This window comes from Thermobia domestica, unplaced genomic scaffold (genome assembly GCF_964235325.1).
Source record: "Thermobia domestica unplaced genomic scaffold, izTheDome1.hap1.1 HAP1_SCAFFOLD_920, whole genome shotgun sequence".
Taxonomy (NCBI): Eukaryota; Metazoa; Arthropoda; class Insecta; order Zygentoma; family Lepismatidae; genus Thermobia; species Thermobia domestica.
Window position 1 is genome coordinate 50,063 of NW_027656630.1, and position 20,774 is coordinate 70,836.

Genomic DNA, 20,774 nt, shown 5'->3' on the forward strand with positions numbered 1-20,774 from the left:
TATCGGGACAATGAGAAGACATCCTATGGACGTCCTGCATGGGACGTCCTGGAGGATTCCCATGTAGGATGTGCACGGGACGTCCCAGATGGGACAGGGGGTCCGAGGAAAAACCAATAGGCATCCCTTCGTGGTCCCATTGAATATCCTGTATAACGGGATATTAGCGGACATCTGGATCTCCCGCGGAAATCCTGTGGATGTCCCGGGAGCACATTCGGATAATGCCGGGATGTCCCGTCGTCCGTTGCGGGCTCAGTCTCGGACATCCCGTGGACGTACTTGTGCTACGTGGGTTGTTGGATATTCAATGTAAAATATCCTCTGAGCTGTGTTTGGTGATTGTTAAATAAATAAATAAATATCGGTCATTTTCTACTACTTTACATGTCCCGGTAAACGCCCCCCTGAGACCCCCCTGCTTCGAATTTCGACAAAAACGTTTAACTCTGGTCTGGAGCCTGGACCAAGGTATTCGTGACTACAATTTGCTAACTTTCGGTCAATTTGTGTGGTTCCCAAGCCGGTTCCGGTAAACACCCCCCTGAGACCCCACTGTTTCGAAATTTGGAAAAAACGCTTCGTCTTGATCTGGGACCAGGACCAAGGTACCCCTGACCAAAATTTGGTAACTCTCGGTCCACTCGTCTGGTCTCCAGGCCGCACACAGAGAGACAGACAGACAGGCAGACAAACACACAAACAAACAAACTCTTTATTTTATTTATATTAGAAGATAGTTTACAAGACAGTATTCAGTATGTACTTTTTATAATAATTGAGGTCATAACGAAAGGAAAATTATTATATTTGAATAAACAGGAGGACGTAAATATTGCAAAATCTTTTTCAATATTTTTTTTTAATTATTATTTTGCTCGAAATTTCTTCATAGTTTACTAAAATACTTGCCAACATTGTTGAAAATTATTTTATTGATCAATTTGCGATAAAAACAATTATTCTGCGACCCAAGAAGCAAACACTATTTAATACAACGACTAAGCCTAGCAATACAGAGAGGAAATGCAGTCAGCATTTTAAAATCCTTCCCATCAGCACAAGAGCTGGATGAAATTTTTTACTTAAAATAAGTAGTATAAACATGGTGATGGACAGCGATTTGCTTTCTAAGTTTATTTAGTAAATTCGTTCTATTTCCCTTTATATTTCTTCGCTGGGATGATATTCTTCTTTCAATTTTTTATCACTAATTCTGAAAAGATTTGCCTAAGATATTGAACTTAGACGGACTTCTTTCTTTTTAAAAATTTATAGTGCTAAACTGTGGTCTCCAGTTCCTCTTCTGTGTTCTGGTAACATTGAATGTGTTTGTCGTTGTCGAAAATGGAGTGCTAGGTGTAGAAGTGTGTGATCAAATACTATTCAATAATATTTAGTATTATTTAATTATTCTGCATGTAATAAAGGTTTTCAAGAATTGTCAATATAAAAGCCATCTTCTCATTGAAACATCAATATATATATATATATATATATATATATATATATATATATATATATATATATATATATTTTCGCTATTGTCTGAAGAAGGATATGTTAGATATCCGAAACCGTTATTAACACAATTTATGCATTTAAGTTTTGCTACACACCATAGAATATGAAAATTTAGATTAAAATAGCACGAATTAAGAGACAATTATTTGACATTAATTAGAAGACAGTTGTACAGCAAGATTTCGAACCACGATAACAAATCGCCTTCCACTATTCTACGTATTTTTTTTCTTTTTTCTTTTTTTAATTATCCACTAATACATGTTATTGTGATAAGCCTCGCAACATCATCCTCAAACCTTCGCCGAGATTACAGACAAAAGATCTCCTCCAGTTCCTTACCAGAGGGTAGCGTTCCCAAAACTGACGCAACATTCCCTATTTGTACTGCCATACTGATGCGTTGCAGTAGAAAAGAGGTTGCTCTAGCGTCTCCTGACGATAAATAAATACGGTGACCAACTTCTTTTATAAAGTTAAGGCCTTCGGGAGCCCATGAACCACCCGATTCGACAGCTATAGCGACAAAATGATATTTGTCGAGTAAATTGCTATATTTCCTGCGCTTTTCTGTTTCCCGGCGAGCAGCCACGTTGCCAGCTTGTGCTGAGGAAGAATGCAGATTTGAAGGGGCAAAGGTGTCGGAACAAGTAAAATCCCATAGAAGTGCTTTTCCTTTCTTCCACGGTATTAGGGTCATACCATCTGGCCTCTTGCCGTCTGCACGACTGCATCCCAACGGTTCACATATAGAAGGAACGCCTGCTGAAATTAGTGCCCTCATGATAATGTCGTTGACGCTGGAGTGACGTGAATGTCTGCCCGCACTACTGGCACAGGAGAGTCCATGAAGGCCCTTCTTGTCTACGGCACTTCTACATGCAGGACATCTGTGTTGCTCGCAAACATCTGCTCCCAAACGCAGTGCGCTGGCAATTCGAAAACTGTCATTGGGAAGATGTAATCCTAAAGAAGGTGACGGGATAGCATGGAGCCAAGCTCCTGCTTCTGGAGATGATGTAGCTAGAAGTCTGGCCTTATCTTCTGGGTTATCAGATGACTGAAGTAGAGCTGAAAAGTGATGATTTATAAGAGGATCGTCCCAAGAGGATTGTAGTCCTCTCTTATCAAGGTCAGGGGGATCTGATCCCACTATAGATGACCACTTAGCAATGCTATCGTTGACATCCGAATCCGATACTAGGCTAAGATCTTGTTGGAGAATGGTCTCGATCAATGGCTTAGTGCCATAGAATGAAGACAGAAAGGAAAGGATGAAATAGCCAGATCCATGGCGCGACGAATGCCGAGACCTCCGTGGTTAACAGGAAGGGACGCCTACATATCCTCATTTTATTGTCGTAACAAACCAATATATGTTGATAGTAAAGTAGTTTAGATTGATCGAGCTCCTGGGCATTCAGAATTTCATGTAACCCCCCCCCCGTTACGAAATCCTGACTAAACGAACCAATATATGTTCCAGTAAAATAGTTTAGAGTGATCGAGCCCCTTTTGTGATGACCACAGTATTTCATGTCACGGACCCCGCCATTCACGAAATCCTGGCTACGAGCCTGGGTGGGACATTGTCAAGAAGAAACGAAACACATGAAATTAGATGTCCTCGTCGTTTACTTTTGATTGGAGGGCGAAATAATTTCAGAGCAAATCTCCACGCGAAGCACTGATCACTGTTGGTCTCTTTTCAATGTAAAGTTCCAGAACTACCTTATATTTATTGCAGAAGAGAGTAAGTATGTAGGAATCTGATGTTTAATTTTTACTTCAGTAATATTATAAATAATTTTAAATTACTTAATTTTAAATAATATTATCATATTTTGTTGTTAATTTTGTATATTTAAATAATTATTTAATTTTTCCAAGTTTTTGTTTACGTCAATTGGTTATTCGTGTCGTCACTTAACTAGCTTATATGTGGATGTAGTAATACTACCTAATGATCAAGTTTGTTACCCATGGGAAAGCATATACTGAGGGAGATTCTTCTAAATTTTGTGAACTTTGTAGTATTCTCGTATTCTAAATAGTGTGTTTCGTTTATTGGAATACTTATTTTCATAGTTATTCACTCAGAATTCGATGATTATTAAAAAATAGGTGGATTGAAGTTCGCATATATTTTAATGTAACGTTACCATGGAAACAGGCGTATGAATCCCTGATTTGCTAACATCTACGGTTGAGACTAGGTAGTCGATGGTGTTTTAAAATGGAAGACAATCGTATGGAATTTCTGTTCCTATATATAGGTCCGATCTGGCTTCACCAACTGCAGTTTTGTTGTTACAAATAACCTTAGATACAAAGTGAGTTGTTTTCCTGCTAGAGTTTATCAATAACGAGAAGTGTCGTTGATTTTCTAGGCGTAGTTTCAGTTGTAATATTGTCCATATACTCTTTGTACTTTCGCGTTAGGATATAGAGGTCTAGTTTGAATACCTTCTAATGTTCATGAAATTCTGAAAAGTAAGTTCACTTGGAAAACGTTTCCAGATTTCCACGTACTTTGTTGGCTTCTTAGTGCTTACTTGATTTCGTCATCAAACCAAGCTGAAGACTTGGTTGACTTATTGATTTTCCTCATTGGTATAAGTCTTCAGAAGATCCCTAAAGATATCAAAAATCAAGTCAGGAATGTTACCTTCCGAATCTTCCTCTAACAAACACAAGAGAAAAAAATCTAATGTACGGCACATTTCGTCCCAGGAACCATGACGCTATTGACGAACAGAAAATTGGTTTTACTTCCCGTTTTTATGTTGTATTTCACTGTGGAAAGAAAACATGTAAAGAGTCATAGTTTGAAGGTAAATAAGTCAATTTTGGTACAATGTCCGGTTGCTGAAGGTAAGAAATAACATAGTGTAGGTTGCTTGACTGTCTTGTTTTGCAGTGGCGAAGTGTAATTCCACAAGTAGTGTAGGTCCGATAAACTAATAACACAAATAACATTTAATGTATCATAAAATGTTTAAAATTATACTCACAATTCTATTTTCCTCGTTGAGTGAAACAAAAGAAACTACCAAATCTATTTATTTTAAAGAACTTTCTTAGCTGTATTTCTAAGATTGTTTAGAGTTAAATTTATCTGCATGTAGACATAGTAGTTTTTTGTTGTTGTGGGGAAAACTTCCATAGGGAAAACATGCAATGTGTATTAATGGAATATTCCCATTTAGCTCCGCTATAAATATTTTGAAGTGCAGTTCATATTTTCTTCTGTCTAGGATTTGCAGGGGGAATGAAGGGAATTTCCTCCTCATTTGCTGTTTTCATTTCCTTCATATTTGAAAATGGAGGGAGAGAAATAGTAAGTACATTCTTACAGTTAGCTGTCAAATTTCTTGGATAAACGTTTGTTACTTGTACCTTCCACTTACTTTATTTACTTACTCCAAGTAAGTACAATACTGCATTTAATTAATGTATCACGTGATAATGACTTCACTAGAAATGTTAATGTTCAGAAGGAATTTCATTTGAATCAACCCAAGATATTTAATATTGTATTCTATGCAGTGACAAGGGGGTGGCTTCCGGGCTTAAGCACTCACTGAGATTTTATCGCAACTTTTTATTCTTTTATATACAGGGTTTGTCCCGAAAGTAATAGGACTGAGTCGATTTTAAAAGAATTATTGAGCCAATCGTTACAATTCTTTAAAAACTTTCAAAATAGGCTCCTTCTGCGTCGATGCAGCACTGTCAGCGCGATTTCCAAGCATTGAAGGCGTCACGGAAGTCATTCTCCGGAACAGCCTTAAGAGCCGCGGTGCAAGCTGCTTGGATCCCCTCTGTCGTCTCAAAATGCTTGCCTTTCATCGGGCGTTTCAGGCGAGGAAACAGAAAGAAGTCCGGGGGGGCACATCTGGGCTGTAGGGCGGCTGCGGAAGCGTTGGGATGCCGGCCTTGGTCAGGTAGCTGTTCACGAGAAAGGCGGTGTGAGCCGGGTCGTTGTCGTGGTGCAGCTTCCAGTCGGGTCCGATGTCTGGTCGGACCCGATTGACCCTTCGTTTGAGTCTCTTGAGCACTTCCACGTAAAACTTGGCGTTGACGGTTTGTCCAGGAGGAACAAATTCATGGTGGACGATGTCTTTGATGTCAAAAAAGACAATGAGCATCGTTTTCACTTTGGATTTCCTCATTCTTCCCTTTTTTGGGCGAGGAGACGCCGGCATGTGCCACTCGGAAGATTGCCTCTTTGTCTCGGGATCATACTTAAAGATCCATGATTCGTCACCTGTGATTACGTTATTCAAAAATTGGGGGTCACTTTCACACATGTTCAAATTTTCTTGGCACAATTCCACTCGCCGCAATTTCTGGTCGTCAGTGAGCACTTTTGGGACAAACTTCGCACACACCTTGCGCATGCTCAAATGCTCCGACACAATTTCATGAACCACAGTTTTTGGTAAATTTAACATATGGGCAATTAAACGAATACTTAGTCGACGGTCTGAGTTCAAAACTTCGCGCACACGAATCACATTGTCGGTGTTTGTCGAAGTCGAAGGTCTTTCAGCACGGTCTTCATCGGCGACCTCTTCCCGGCCCTCCGAAAAAGCCTTGTGCCACCCAAACACACCACTTCTTGCTAAAGCATCATCTGGGTAAGCCTGCTTGATCATATCAAACGTCTCTGTCACAGATTATCGAGTTTAACACAGAATTTAATCGCGTACCTCTGCTTTAACGAACGCTGCATTTAAGGCTTGCACCACTCACAGAAACACGTCGCGCGAAAAAGCCTGTCCTGACTCTCCGTGTGCTCGGAGACAACTGACTAGCCGCTCGTTCGTTAGCTAGGAACGCCCTCTTCCGGATTCAGTCGGTGCGGGCACGCTCCGAAGTACAGTCATGGCGGAATAAAATCAGTCCTATTACTTCCCGGACAAACCCGTATATTGCAGAATTTTTACATTTCGAGGAATAAAGTTAGCAAAGCCCCTCCCGAAAAAGCAAAATTCCCTGAGACAAAATTGTAAATATCCCACTGATTCTATGAAATGGAAAACTCAACTATTTTATCCTTACGGTAGCGTTTGGTAAATTATATATATATATATATATATATATATATATATATATATATATATATATATATATATATATATATATATATATATATATATATAGATATATATAGATATATATATAGATATATATATAGATATATATATATATATATAATGCATCAGACTTACATTCTACGAGCTATTATAGTCCAGGCTCCATGTAGGATAAAAATAAAACAGTGACTCTGAGTATCTCCTGAGAGTACATATCTAAATTGAACAAGGTATCACTAATAGAAATACATAATTCTGTACAGAAACTTCTTATTCTGTGTTAAGAAAATCATTTTATAACATATTAACATTAATAGATGCCTTCAGCGCTAAAACTAAGCTCCCAGAGGCGAGCCCTCGCACCTTCCCAACAGTGCGTGCTATCACCAGCGATAATAGCATCGCTCCCTGAGCAGCATAGAACGTAAGGCTGTCTAGCGAGCTGGTGAGCCTTAGACGGAAGGGTCTCGAAGGGTTTCCAACCTACTATTTTGTTATAAAAAAAACGAAATGTTGAAGTTGTATTATTTTACATTGTTGTATTCACAATGTTGTTACATTGTTGTATTGTTTTAATCGCAACGCGTGAGTACAAGTGTCCATGAACCAGTAATTTTCTGCGCACTTTGTAACGACTGTTAGTTTGTAAGCCAGTCTATAAATAAATTAAAATCGCCATAAAAAAATTAAGTCAACGTTGGGAATTACTGCTGCAACAGAGTCACGACAGACTTCTAGGTATGGTTGTCAAACCTTCAGTGTTTTACCGGACAATTCGGTTTTGATCTCCTTGTTCGATGCCCCGTACGACCTCAAAACCGGACGTTAATTGTCCAGCAATTTTCCCTCTTACTAGTCCTATTCTCTGTTCTATTCCGATCATTTTAGAGCGACGAAAGGAATCATTTGTCGATAAATATTGTTAAAGCAGAGTTTATGTTTCGCTTTGATATCGATCTAACGTGCGCGAAATTTGCTGAAGAATTGAAGGCAGAAAAATTTACTGAACTTATCAAAACTGCTAAAGATCTACAAAAGTAATTATATTTTCAGAAGCGCAGCTAATACTACTTCATGCTGAGTATATATTTTCAGAAGCGCAGCTAATACTACTTCAGGCTGAGCTATATATTTTCAGAAGTGAAGCTAATACTACTTCATGCTGAGCTACCGTACATCTTCCAATTAAATAATGTATCCAAATCCAGTAAAAGTATGTAGGTATTACGAGACATTACCAACCCCTGCCAAACTGTTAAGACTTAAGTATATTTTGTGCATGCAATAATTATATTGCCAATTATATTTGCTTTTCTGCACTGTTAAAAATGGTTTCTTAAATTCGAGAAAAAATTTCTCGTATTTGAGAACATCCGTTTCTTACCTGTGCACCGAGTAATACATTCTTAAAAGTGAGATTTCGATTTTCTCAAATCATTTTGAGAAATAATGACTCAAATGTGACGATTTATGTCTCATTTCTGAGGGTGCAAATGCTTTCTCAAATTTGAGAAAAAAAATTTTTTTTCTTAAAATTGAGAAAGTAACATTTGAGGAAATGAGACGTATAACCCCAATTTTGAGAAAGACATTTCTCAAAAAGATTTGAGAAATATCTTCCTCAAAAGCGAGAAACGGTGCACAGAAACGGGGTTCTCAAATACGAGAAGACGGAAAAGGATAAAAACCAGTGGTCGAAGTGAGATGGTATGCGGTGGTATGCCATACCGCCTGTTTTTTTTTTTTTTTTTTTTTTTTGTAATCAGGACATACCGTCTCTGGTTTTTCAGTGATCAAGACAATATCTAAATAGTTGGTATGTTGAGTGAAAATCATAATAAAACATACCGCCCCTGCTTTTTTTCCATTTCGAACATTGATATAAACAAAATATAAATATGCAAAAAAAAAAAAAATCAAATTCTTAGTACATCCAGAATTTATATTAAATGAACACCTACAGTTATAGATATGTTTAAAACATAACACATTTAAATCTTCACTTCAACTCAAGAAAATTACATGAATACCACGATGACTTGTATTTTAGGTGCGTTACTTATTCCTACTGCATCAGATAGTTAAACATTTTCCTTTTTATCATTCACTTTCTCAAGACTTTTCTTTTTCATCGGCGTGGTTTACTCAAGATTCTCCCGTTTCTCCTAATATTATAGCAACTTCTTGATAAATCAGATTCAAGTATTATCCGTCTACTTCAGAATAACGGCAACAAATTCTGCTGGAGTGTAACGTCCCACGCTTCTGCTACGAAGCTCAGGGAGACGTTATGATGATAATGAGCAAACATGCGGTAATGAAGAAAGTGAGGAATCCCGAGAAAACACACATAAGATGTTTACTCACGCTGTTCACTTGACGGAGGTGGAATCAAACTAGGGACCCCATGTATCGGAGGCTAGTTCTACCACTGAGTCATCGCAGTAAAATGACTCAGGACTCACCCCTACCTACCACCTTCTTCATTACGGCAGCGACATGCGACAGTTTCTTCCCCTCATACATGTACTGAAACCCCACTGCGAAGGATTCAATTCAGATTTGGAAACAAGGTCACAAACCCATGCAAAAACTGCCAAGAAACGTACTTCCACATTTTCATTACATCATTATTATCCATCTCTTTCACTTCTCTCTTAGCCTTGGAGCACAATCGTGGGACATTGGATTAAAAAATAAATGAAATCTTTGAGTTTTATTTCCCACAGTTGTGTTGGGTAGGCTAAAGGAGACGATGATGATGAGAATGAAAAATATAGTGGAATGAAGAAAGTGGGAAGAGAAAATCCATGCACACTGTGTTTATCCACCAGAAAGCCCACTTGCCGAGAGCTGGAAATCCTGGGATCAAAGCAAGGGCCTCATCCCACCAGAGGTTAACGCTCTACCACTGAGCTACCGCTGCCTCTACGTTAAATTAAGAGCAAATGCGTACAGTACTTCGCCACAAATAACCTGCAAGCGTGTGTCATTAAAACGATTAATGGTGGTGAGAAAAAGGAGGCGCCAATCTATGCTCGATGATCAGTACAAAGTACCTTTGTATTACAATTATATAATGAATCGCACGTTGTTTTGTAACACTGTTTCTAACTACACAGATGACATATATATTCTTTGTTTCCATACATATGCTATTTTTCACATTATAACGAATGGTGAAGGGTGTAAAACATTGACACGCCTCCCCGTTCTATTGTAATATAGAAAACAACGTGCCCTACGGGTCTCTAACCCGCCTTCACTTGTTATTGCTGCACTCCTTATCATGTAAATTGAGTACTTAGCTTTGATACATAAAAGAGCCAACCTGACTGCTATAGCGTATATAACCTGTATGAGGGGGGGGGAGCGGTGAGCGTTCTACACCCTAACGAATATACTACAGTAACTTTTAGTCTATGGTAGTATTTTTGCAATTCACCCAAACTTACATTCGAAAGTTGATATGTATGCTGCTCCTCGCCGCTGTCACATGACCTGTATCCATACGCCACCTCAGCTGCATCACCTACTGCGTACTTATATCCATTCGCACTCTGCTACAGCTGAAATCCTTTATCTCGTTTTCTGAATAGTAATTAAGCCCTAGCAATATTACTCCCTAGTAAAACATAGTAATATTATTTCGGTAAGATTGTTACCGTTATTTTTTAATCATCTACGATATTGCAAATCACGCACTATTCCATTCTTATTTTTAAGAAGTGAGAAAATCTCATAAATGGGAACCTGAAAATTTGACTTGAGCTCACAAATGAAAACACATTTCGAAATAATGAGACATTATTCCTCAAATATTAGTAAACATTACTTATTTGGTTTTGAACATGCATTTTTCTCATTTCTGAGCAAGGAAATTTTTAAGAGTGTGTTTTAAATGCCATTTATTATTGATGGTAGACTATAAAAATTGCATGTACCGACTCAACCAAAACTGGAATAATTAAGTTTAATAAATACTTCAAAATTATTTAAAGTTATTAAATTGGAACTCTGAATCGCTCAATTTTATGTGAAGTAACCAGACATGTTGTTCACATTTTTGACGAACGATGACGTCATAATCTTAAGAGCATACGTACTCCAGGAGGGTTTTCAGTATTTTCATTTTCAACAGTTGGTAACCCTACTTCTAGGACAGATAGGGTCAACCGTTTTTTTTTTTTTTTTTTTGTTTCAGTTACATCTACTTCAATCCAGATTATTTTAAGGTCACTTTGAAGATCTGAGCTGTGTCTACTTTGAAATTTGTTCTTTATACATACGACTATTCCGCCCCTTTTGGAGCCTCTGTCGTGTCGGTAAATGTCGAATTATTGACATAAGGAGAGTTCGTCATTTGATACCATGTCATTTAATCAACTTTCACAGAAACCCAATCCACCGTATTAAATACGTTCATGTATTAATAGTTATTTTATTCTTGATTGGCATCAAATTTTGACAATATATGGAGAAATTGTAAGTTAACACTAAAGAGTGACCAAGAGTTTAAAATTAAAAATAAGAATTCACAATATCTATATTACGAGGAGAAGTCAGAAAGTAAAGGGACCTGGAAAAAGGTACATTTATTTTAATGATAGTAATGATAGAAAACTGAAATATACATTACTTCTCTACATAACATTAATTTCCCTGTACTTCAACGCTCTTTTCCCCACGTTTCACAAGTTTTTTTGATTCCATCTGTAAAAAGGTTTTTCGTTGCACGTGTCACCAATTTTGCATCGCATCAATGACTAGCTGATGGTTAACATTTAAATTTGTTAACTTCTGGTGATGATGAATGTTTCCAAACCATGCTCGCAGCCTTACTTTCTGGTGCCTGATGGTCTATCCAAGTTTCATGTACAGTAACGATTTGCTGTAAAAATCCATCTCTCTCGCGACGATAACGGGCCAAATGTTTACGAGAAATGTCCAACCTTTGTGCCTTATGTTTCGCGATAAACAGCTGTCACCATAGTGCGCTTACATTCGACAAATAATTTCCACAGGTTTAACACCTTCCGCAAACAAAAGCGAATCACTACCCTCATTTTCTCCTTGGAGCAGCTTAACAATCGAGCTGTCATGTAGTCTTCTGCACTCCAACGACTAACGCGGGAATAATTTATTTATTTATATAACAATCACCAGATACAGCTCAGAGGCCATTTTATACTGGATATCTAAAAACAACAACGGAAAGGATTTGGGAAGGTATCGGCCAGGGTTTATTTTAGTTGGTACAGTCCGCAGCAAAAAGCCTACAGTGAAACGACGAAGTCTTTTGCTCCAAAATAAGCGTGCAGGGAAGGACGCCGAAGTTTATCCTGGCGTGATTCGTGCCACTTAGACGTTATGTTGATTCTCTGTTCTGTTAAGCGTAGTTTCACAATAAACTTATATGCTCATGTTGCAAGTTTTTTTGCTGCGGACTGTACCATCCCGACATTTTCCTGGTAGGATTGAGAAAAACCATGCAAAACCCCAGTTAGAATAGTCGGCAGCGGGAATCGAACCCGTGACCTCGCGAATGCGAAGCCAACGCTCTACCACTTGAGCTACTTCGCTCGGTTGGTAAGAGTGGCATGGTGCATAGAAGTGTTGCAGACGACACTAATTCAGCGCCTGGATACTAGCAGTGTTACCATATCTTAGTGCAAGAAATTGTTAGTCCCTTATTTTTTTTACTTCCCTTGTATTTCACTCATCTCAATGAAATATATCAAAGCTAATGATTTTTTTGCGTTCAAAGCTAATAATGTTTTAGAATGTTGTTTCAATTTTGTTCTTAAATTGCATCATAGGAATAATGTGCATACAATGTTACTGAAAAACAGTGTAACAATAATACTAAAGTCCCCTTCGTTGTTGAACAACCCAACACTCTTACCTACTTCCGACAAATCAATTCACCCATTTCTAACTAAAGATTTTAATTTTCCTTTATTAACCGATTAACTGTGTAAAATTACACTAAATGATTAAATTTATTTAAGATTTTATTGTTTACAGATAAAAGAAGAAATGAAGTTGGTGGATACTAACTTGTGCTCCAACCATTCCCTTCTGAAGTCGAGGAAGGTCAGTCTGTGACCAGGAACTTCTGGACCATGGCTCCACCTGTCGGAGGTCGGTAGAAAAATTAAACTTTCGAAGTTGATTGTGGACGAAGTTGCGGATGTTCCAAGGCAGATCATTGTGACTGAAAAATAAAACAAAATATTTGTCTTGTTATTCTACTGTAAATCTTACAAAAAGTGAGGAAACTTTTTATTCAAGGAAATAAATGTCAAAATCACTCTACAAGTAATAAAACTATGTTTTCAATATTGTGTTAATTTTAAAGACTCTCTGTAGGCGTATGTGAAGTTATTCTTTCCCAGACAACATGGCTTCATTGGTTCTTTCTATCAACTAGGAATTAAGTAAGGTAACGTCGTGTCTTCGTATCTACAAAGAACACATACATTGAGTATTGAGTCAGTAAACTCCTAAGCCATAAGCATTGATATAAAATATGGTGTCATGTAAGAACAATTTCATTTAGTTGACGGGTTTAGTTGACGGATGAAGCCGGGTAATTTTTGACGTCGGGTAATTTTTACGATTGTTATTGTGGAACAAACAGACAGACAGGTGTACAAATATCGATCGAGTTGAATAGAGAAATTTGCTATGTTTGCTCAAATTAAACTTAAATATGAATTTCCTTCAATAGGGTTTCAAAGTAATCAATTATTTTGTATATAAACTGATAAGTAACTTTAAATAGACACTTTGTTTCGGTCCACCCTGTATAGTATTGTTACGGAAGGAATCTTGGGAGCAGCTACTGCATGCACTGCAAGAGTAACAGCTAGAACAAACTATGTTGGAATTTTTGAACAAAGAAAAAAGTCTTTCTACAAGAAACATTATTCTCGTAGCTTTAAAAGGATCTAATCTTCGAAGGAATTTCGTGTTGAATTGAAGCCACAAGTCTTCCGCTGCATTCTCTTATTTTGCAGACAGTCTCACAGCGAAGGGAGAAAATTCCGTTGTAGGGGAACCAAATGCTTCCCACCACCCTACACAACTACCATAAACGTATAAAATATCTCCGCTACTTTTTGTTTTAAGAGGGTAAATGCAAAATCTTTATCTTCCCACGTAAAAACAAGTTTTAATTTCGTTGAAATGGCGATCGGCTAATCTTTTTTAAAGTCGCCATTCACCAACTTCATTTTCAGTGCTGTTTAATGTTCGTTTGTAGACGTCTGAACCCAGATATTACTCTTAAAATGGTGCTATAAATGCCTCTCTATTGGCAACCAAATGAGTTCCTTTACCATCTCTTTATCTAAGTCGAATCACAATGCTTAGACGCTTTTATACATTATTAAAAAAGTACAAAAACAAACAAAGGAGATTTTGAAGATTTTTTTTTATGAGAAATAACCTTTGTTATTGGATAAATTAAGGAGTTTGATGTAATAAGGGCGTAAACGAATTTACGTCCTTTTTGCATCAAACGCATTTGTGGCTTTTGCCATGCTTGTTTAGCCTCCTGGTAACATTTCAATTCAATATCGGAATAAAATGCTGCATATTACATTGTTTTATGTAAGAAAAACACTACTTAAATTGTCAACATCGTTTTTCTCCAACTGCACGTTTTAGACTTACGCCCTTTTTGCACCAAACTCCTTAATTGTATTTTTTTTTTTTTAAAAAAACAAACTTTTCTACTCCAAGAAAGAATTAAAAAAGAATTGACTTAAAAATCAATTGGGTAATCATTCACCAATTCTCTTATTCTTCTTATATTATAATTTGAGATTTTGCTTCCAAACGGAAAAATAAAAGTTAAGTTCCAGATTTTTACAGAACAGAGAATTCAAAATACGAGATGCTATCCATTACTTCCGAGAAATTTCGTCCCAGGTTCGATCCCAGCTCGCACCAATTGAACTTTGTGGTGGACTAACGCCGTGTGAGTGGGATTCCTCGGGGTTCTCCCGCTTCCTCCCACTTTCTTCATTCCACCATTTCATTCATTTCTCATCATCACCATCTCCTTTAGCATAGCCGGCATAACCGTGCGAGTAAAACTCAAAATTCATTCATTTTTAAATTTTTTCGCGAGAAATATCCGTGTAAAAACCTGAAAATTCAAATTAAATCCTAACTTCTGGTGACATCTTCAAGATAGTCACGTTCGGATTGTACAGAAAGATTATAGCGATTTTTCTATTTTTTAAAGCATTGCTGGAAGAACGCGGTTAAAACTTCGTACAATATGAAAGTTAATTTATTCCTTCTCATTGATCTATGTGCTAGTGCGTGCGAGCCTTTGATAGGCGTGGTTTCGGGTTTGATTCCCGGAGGGAAAGAATTGAACGGATTACGATGGTTTTGAATTCCAGCTTAAACTGTAAATCTACGTATCACACAGCCTCAGTGGTGAAAAGGAATGCTAATTTTTAGACTTCCAACTTGCGCAATGCATAATTACCGGACGTCTTATAGAACGACTTTATCCGTCCGTCAGTCTGTCGAAAAGCCGTTATTTACAACCGTTTCTGGGTTCCAAGAGTAAATTTCATATCTTCCGTTAACCCTTTATTCAAACCAGAAGTGGTTCAAATATCTTTCAATTTAACGTCCCACAATTATGAATGTGAGGCTAAGGAAAACAGAATTGAAGTGGTTCAAATGAGCCATTTCCGGTTTGAACTTTTATCTCCATAGAACAAACACGGTAACAGGCAACGAGATCAATTTTTTTGAAAACGATTCAGTATTTAATTACAACGTAACATGACTTTTCACAACACTCTAGCAATACTGAAACTAGTTTAAATTTACTATCACTTCCGGTCATAATACTGATTTTCGTAGAGCAAATACGGTAAAAGATATCAAGAAGCACCTTTTTTTAAATCGATTTTGCGTCTGAAGAATTTGTTCCGTCTTTTCTGTTAAAGCTCTATTGAAACGGGAAGTGGTTCAAATTAAGCATTCTCAGTTTCAATAGTGAGCTCCTGAAGAATTTGTTCCGTCTTTTCTGTTAAAGCTCTATTGAAACGGAAAGTGGTTCAAATTAAGCATTCTCAGTTTCAATAGTGAGCTCCTGAAGAATTTGTTCTGTCTTTTCTGTTAAAGCTCTATTGAAACGGGAAGTGGTTCAAATTAAGTATTCTCAGTTTCAATAGTGAGCTCCTGAAGAATTTGTTCCGTCTCTTCTGTTAAAGCTCTATTGAAACGGGAAGTGGTTCAAATTAAGCATTCTCAGTTTCAATAGTGAGCTCCTGAAGAATTTGTTCCGTCTTTTCTGTTAAAGCTCTATTGAAACGGGAAGTGGTTCAAATTAAGCATTCTCAGTTTCAATAGTGAGCTCCTGAAGAATTTGTTCTGTCTTTTCTGTTAAAGCTCTATTGAAACGGGAAGTGGTTCAAATTAAGTATTCTCAGTTTCAATAGTGAGCTCCTGAAGAATTTGTTCCGTCTTTTCTGTTAAAGCTCTATTGAAACGGGAAGTGGTTCAAATTAAGCATTCTCAGTTTCAATAGTGAGCTCCTGAAGAATTTGTTCTGTCTTTTCTGTTAAAGCTCTATTGAAACGGGAAGTGGTTCAAATTAAGTATTCTCAGTTTCAATAGTGAGCTCCTGAAGAATTTGTTCTGTCTTTTCTGTTAAAGCTCTATTGAAACGGGAAGTGGTTCAAATTAAGCATTCTCAGTTTCAATAGTGAGCTCCTGAAGAATTTGTTCCGTCTTTTCTGTTAAAGCTCTATTGAAACGGGAAATGGTTCAAATTAAGCATTCTCAGTTTCAATAGTGAGCTCCTGAAGAATTTGTTCCGTCTTTTCTGTTAAAGCTCTATTGAAACGGGAAGTGGTTCAAATTAAGCATTCTCAGTTTCAATAGTGACCTCCTGAAGAATTTGTTCCGTCTTTTCTGTTAAAGCTCTATTGAAACGGGAAGTGGTTCAAATTAAGCATTCTCAGTTTCAATAGTGAGCTCCTGAAGAATTTGTTCCGTCTTTTCTGTTAAAGCTCTATTGAAACGGGAAGTGGTTCAAATTAAGCATTCTCAGTTTCAATAGTGAGCTCCTGAAGAATTTGTTCTGTCTTTTCTGTTAAAGCTCTATTGAAACGGGAAGTGGTTCAAATTAAGTATTCTCAGTTTCAATAGTGAGCTCCTGAAGAATTTGTTCTGTCTTTTCTGTTAAAGCTCTATTGAAACGGGAAGTGGTTCAAATTAAGCATTCTCAGTTTCAATAGTGAGCTCCTGAAGAATTTGTTCCGTCTTTTCTGTTAAAGCTCTATTGAAACGGGAAGTGGTTCAAATTAAGCATTCTCAGTTTCAATAGTGAGCTCCTGAAGAATTTGTTCCGTCTTTTCTGTTAAAGCTCTATTGAAACGGGAAGTGGTTCAAATTAAGCATTCTCAGTTTCAATAGTGAGCTCCTGAAGAATTTGTTCTGTCTTTTCTGTTAAAGCTCTATTGAAACGGGAAGTGGTTCAAATTAAGCATTCTCAGTTTCAATAGTGAGCTCCTGAAGAATTTGTTCCGTCTTTTCTGTTAAAGCTCTATTGAAACGGGAAGTGGTTCAAATTAAGCATTCTCAGTTTCAATAGTGAGCTCCTGAAAAATTTGTTCCGTCTTTTCTGTTAAAGCTCTATTGAAACGGGAAGTGGTTCAAATTAAGTATTCTCAGTTTCAATAGTGAGCTCCTGAAGAATTTGTTCCGTCTTTTCTGTTAAAGCTCTATTGAAACGGGAAGTGGTTCAAATTAAGCATTCTCAGTTTCAATAGTGAGCTCCTGAAGAATTTGTTCCGTCTTTTCTGTTAAAGCTCTATTGAAACGGGAAGTGGTTCAAATTAAGCATTCTCAGTTTCAATAGTGAGCTCCTGAAGAAATTGTTCTGTCTTTTCTGTTAAAGCTCTATTGAAACGGGAAGTGGTTCAAATTAAGTATTCTCAGTTTCAATAGTGAGCTCCTGAAGAATTTGTTCCGTCTTTTCTGTTAAAGCTCTATTGAAACGGGAAGTGGTTCAAATTAAGCATTCTCAGTTTCAATAGTGAGCTCCTGAAGAATTTGTTCCGTCTTTCCTGTTAAAGCTCTATTGAAACGGGAAGTGGTTCAAATTAAGTATTCTCAGTTTCAATAGTGAGCTCCTGAAGAATTTGTTCCGTCTTTTCTGTTAAAGCTCTATTGAAACGGGAAGTGGTTCAAATTAAGCATTCTCAGTTTCAATAGTGAGCTCCTGAAGAATTTGTTCCGTCTTTTCTGTTAAAGCTCTATTGAAACGGGAAGTGGTTCAAATTAAGCATTCTCAGTTTCAATAGTGAGCTCCTGAAGAATTTGTTCCGTCTTTTCTGTTAAAGCTCTATTGAAACGGGAAGTGGTTCAAATTAAGTATTCTCAGTTTCAATAGTGAGCTCCTGAAGAATTTGTTCCGTCTTTTCTGTTAAAGCTCTATTGAAACGGGAAGTGGTTCAAATTAAGCATTCTCAGTTTCAATAGTGAGCTCCTGAAGAATTTGTTCCGTCTTTTCTGTTAAAGCTCTATTGAAACGGGAAGTGGTTCAAATTAAGTATTCTCAGTTTCAATAGTGAGCTCCTGAAGAATTTGTTCCGAATTTTCTGTTAAAGCTCTATTGAAACGGGAAGTGGTTCAAATTAAGCATTCTCAGTTTAAATAGTGAGCTCCTGAAGAATTTGTTCCGTCTTTTCTGTTAAAGCTCTATTGAAACGGGAAGTGGTTCAAATTAAGCATTCTCAGTTTCAATAGTGAGCTCCTGAAGAATTTGTTCTGTCTTTTCTGTTAAAGCTCTATTGAAACGGGAAGTGGTTCAAATTAAGCATTCTCAGTTTCAATAGTGAGCTCCTGAAGAATTTGTTCCGTCTTTTCTGTTAAAGCTCTATTGAAACGGGAAGTGGTTCAAATTAAGCATTCTCAGTTTCAATAGTGAGCTCCTGAAGAATTTGTTCCGTCTTTTCTGTTAAAGCTCTATTGAAACGGGAAATGGTTCAAATTAAGCATTCTCAGTTTCAATAGTGAGCTCCTGAAGAATTTGTTCCGTCTTTTCTGTTAAAGCTCTATTGAAACGGGAAGTGGTTCAAATTAAGCATTCTCAGTTTCAATAGTGACCTCCTGAAGAATTTGTTCCGTCTTTTCTGTTAAAGCTCTATTGAAACGGGAAGTGGTTCAAATTAAGCATTCTCAGTTTCAATAGTGAGCTCCTGAAGAATTTGTTCCGTCTTTTCTGTTAAAGCTCTATTGAAACGGGAAGTGGTTCAAATTAAGCATTCTCAGTTTCAATAGTGAGCTCCTGAAGAATTTGTTCTGTCTTTTCTGTTAAAGCTCTATTGAAACGGGAAGTGGTTCAAATTAAGTATTCTCAGTTTCAATAGTGAGCTCCTGAAGAATTTGTTCCGTCTTTTCTGTTAAAGCTCTATTGAAACGGGAAGTGGTTCAAATTAAGCATTCTCAGTTTCAATAGTGAGCTCCTGAAGAATTTGTTCCGTCTTTTCTGTTAAAGCTCTATTGAAACGGGAAGTGGTTCAGATTAAGCATTCTCAGTTTCAATAGTGAGCTCCTGAAAAATTTGTTCCGTCTTTTCTGTTAAAGCTCTATTGAAACGGGAAGTGGTTCAAATTAAGCATTCTCAGTTTCAATAGTGAGCTCCTGAAGAATTTGTTCTGTCTTTTCTGTTAAAGCTCTATTGAAACGGGAAGTGGTTCAAATTAAGCATTCTCAGTTTCAATAGTGAGCTCCTGAAGAATTTGTTCCGTCTTTTCTGTTAAATCTCTATTGAAACGGGAAGTGGTTCAAATTAAGCATTCTCAGTTTCAATAGTGAGCTCCTGGAGAATTTGTTCCGTCTTTTCTGTTAAATCTCTATTGAAACGGGAAGTGGTTCAAATTAAGCATTCTCAGTTTCAATAGTGAGCTCCTGAAGAATTTGTTCCGTCTTTTCTGTTAAAGCTCTATTGAAACGGGAAGTGGTTCAAATTAAGCATTCTCAGTTACAATAGTGAGCTCCTGAAGAATTTGTTCCGTCTTTTCTGTTAAAGCTCTATTGAAACGGGAAGTGGTTCAAATTATGTATTGTCAGTTTCAATAGTGAGCTCCTGAAGAATTTGTTCCGTCTTTTCTGTTAAAGCTCTATTGAAACGGGAAGTGGTTCAAATTAAGCATTCTCAGTTTCAATAGTGAGCTCCTGAAGAATTTGTTCCGTCTTTTCTGTTAAAGCTCTATTGAAACGGGAAGTGGTTCAAATTAAGCATTCTCAGTTTCAATAGTGAGCTCCTGAAGAATTTGTTCCGTCTTTTCTGTTAAAGCTCTATTGAAACGGGAAGTGGTTCAAATTAAGCATTCTCAGTTTCAATAGTGAGCTCCTGAAGAATTTGTTCCGTCTTTTCTGTTAAAGCTCTATTGAAACGGGAAGTGGTTCAAATTAAGCATTCTCAGTTTCAATAGTGAGCTCCTGAAGAATTTGTTCCGTCTTTTCTGTTAAAGCTCTATTGAAACGGGAAGTGGTTCAAATTAAGCATTCTCAGTTTCAATAGTGAGCTCCTGAAGAATTTGTTCCGTCTTTTCTGTTAAAGCTCTATTGAAACGGGAAGTGGTTCAAATTAAGCATTCTCAGTTTCAATAGTGAGCTCCTGGAGAATTTGTTCCGTCTTTTCTGTTAAAGCTCTATTGAAACGGGAAGTGGTTCAAATTAAGCATTCTCAGTTTCAATAGTGAGCTCCTGAAGAATTTGTTCCGTCTTTTCTGTTAAAGCTCTATTGAAACGGGAAGTGGTTCAAGTTAAGCATTCTCAGTTTCAATAGTGAGCTCCTGAAGAATTTGTTCCGTCTTTTCTGTTAAAGCTCTATTGAAACGGGAAGTGGTTCAAATTAAGTATTCTCAGTTTCAATAGTGAGCTCCTGAAGAATTTGTTCCGTCTTTTCTGTTAAAGCTCTATTGAAACGGGAAGTGGTTCAAATTAAGCATTCTCAGTTTCAATAGTGAGCTCCTGAAGAATTTGTTCCGTCTTTTCTGTTAAAGCTCTATTGAAACGGAAAGTGGTTCAAATTAAGCATTCTCAGTTTCAATAGTGAGCTCCTGAAGAATTTGTTCTGTCTTTTCTGTTAAAGCTCTA

At 37.2% G+C, this 20,774-nt stretch overlaps 1 protein-coding gene across 1 annotated transcript in view; it reads right to left on the reverse strand.

The window, feature by feature from the left end:
• Positions 1-12,843, reverse strand: part of LOC145677476 (dipeptidase 1-like) — a gene marked incomplete at both ends in the record, with an annotated part of 59,911 nt that extends 47,068 nt beyond the window's left edge. Inside the window, one exon of the mRNA XM_081747954.1 lies at positions 12,687-12,843. Within this exon, the coding sequence (XP_081604080.1) occupies positions 12,687-12,843 (157 nt within the window). The remainder of the gene's footprint in view (positions 1-12,686) is intronic.
• Between the last annotated feature and the right edge of the window lie 7,931 nt (positions 12,844-20,774).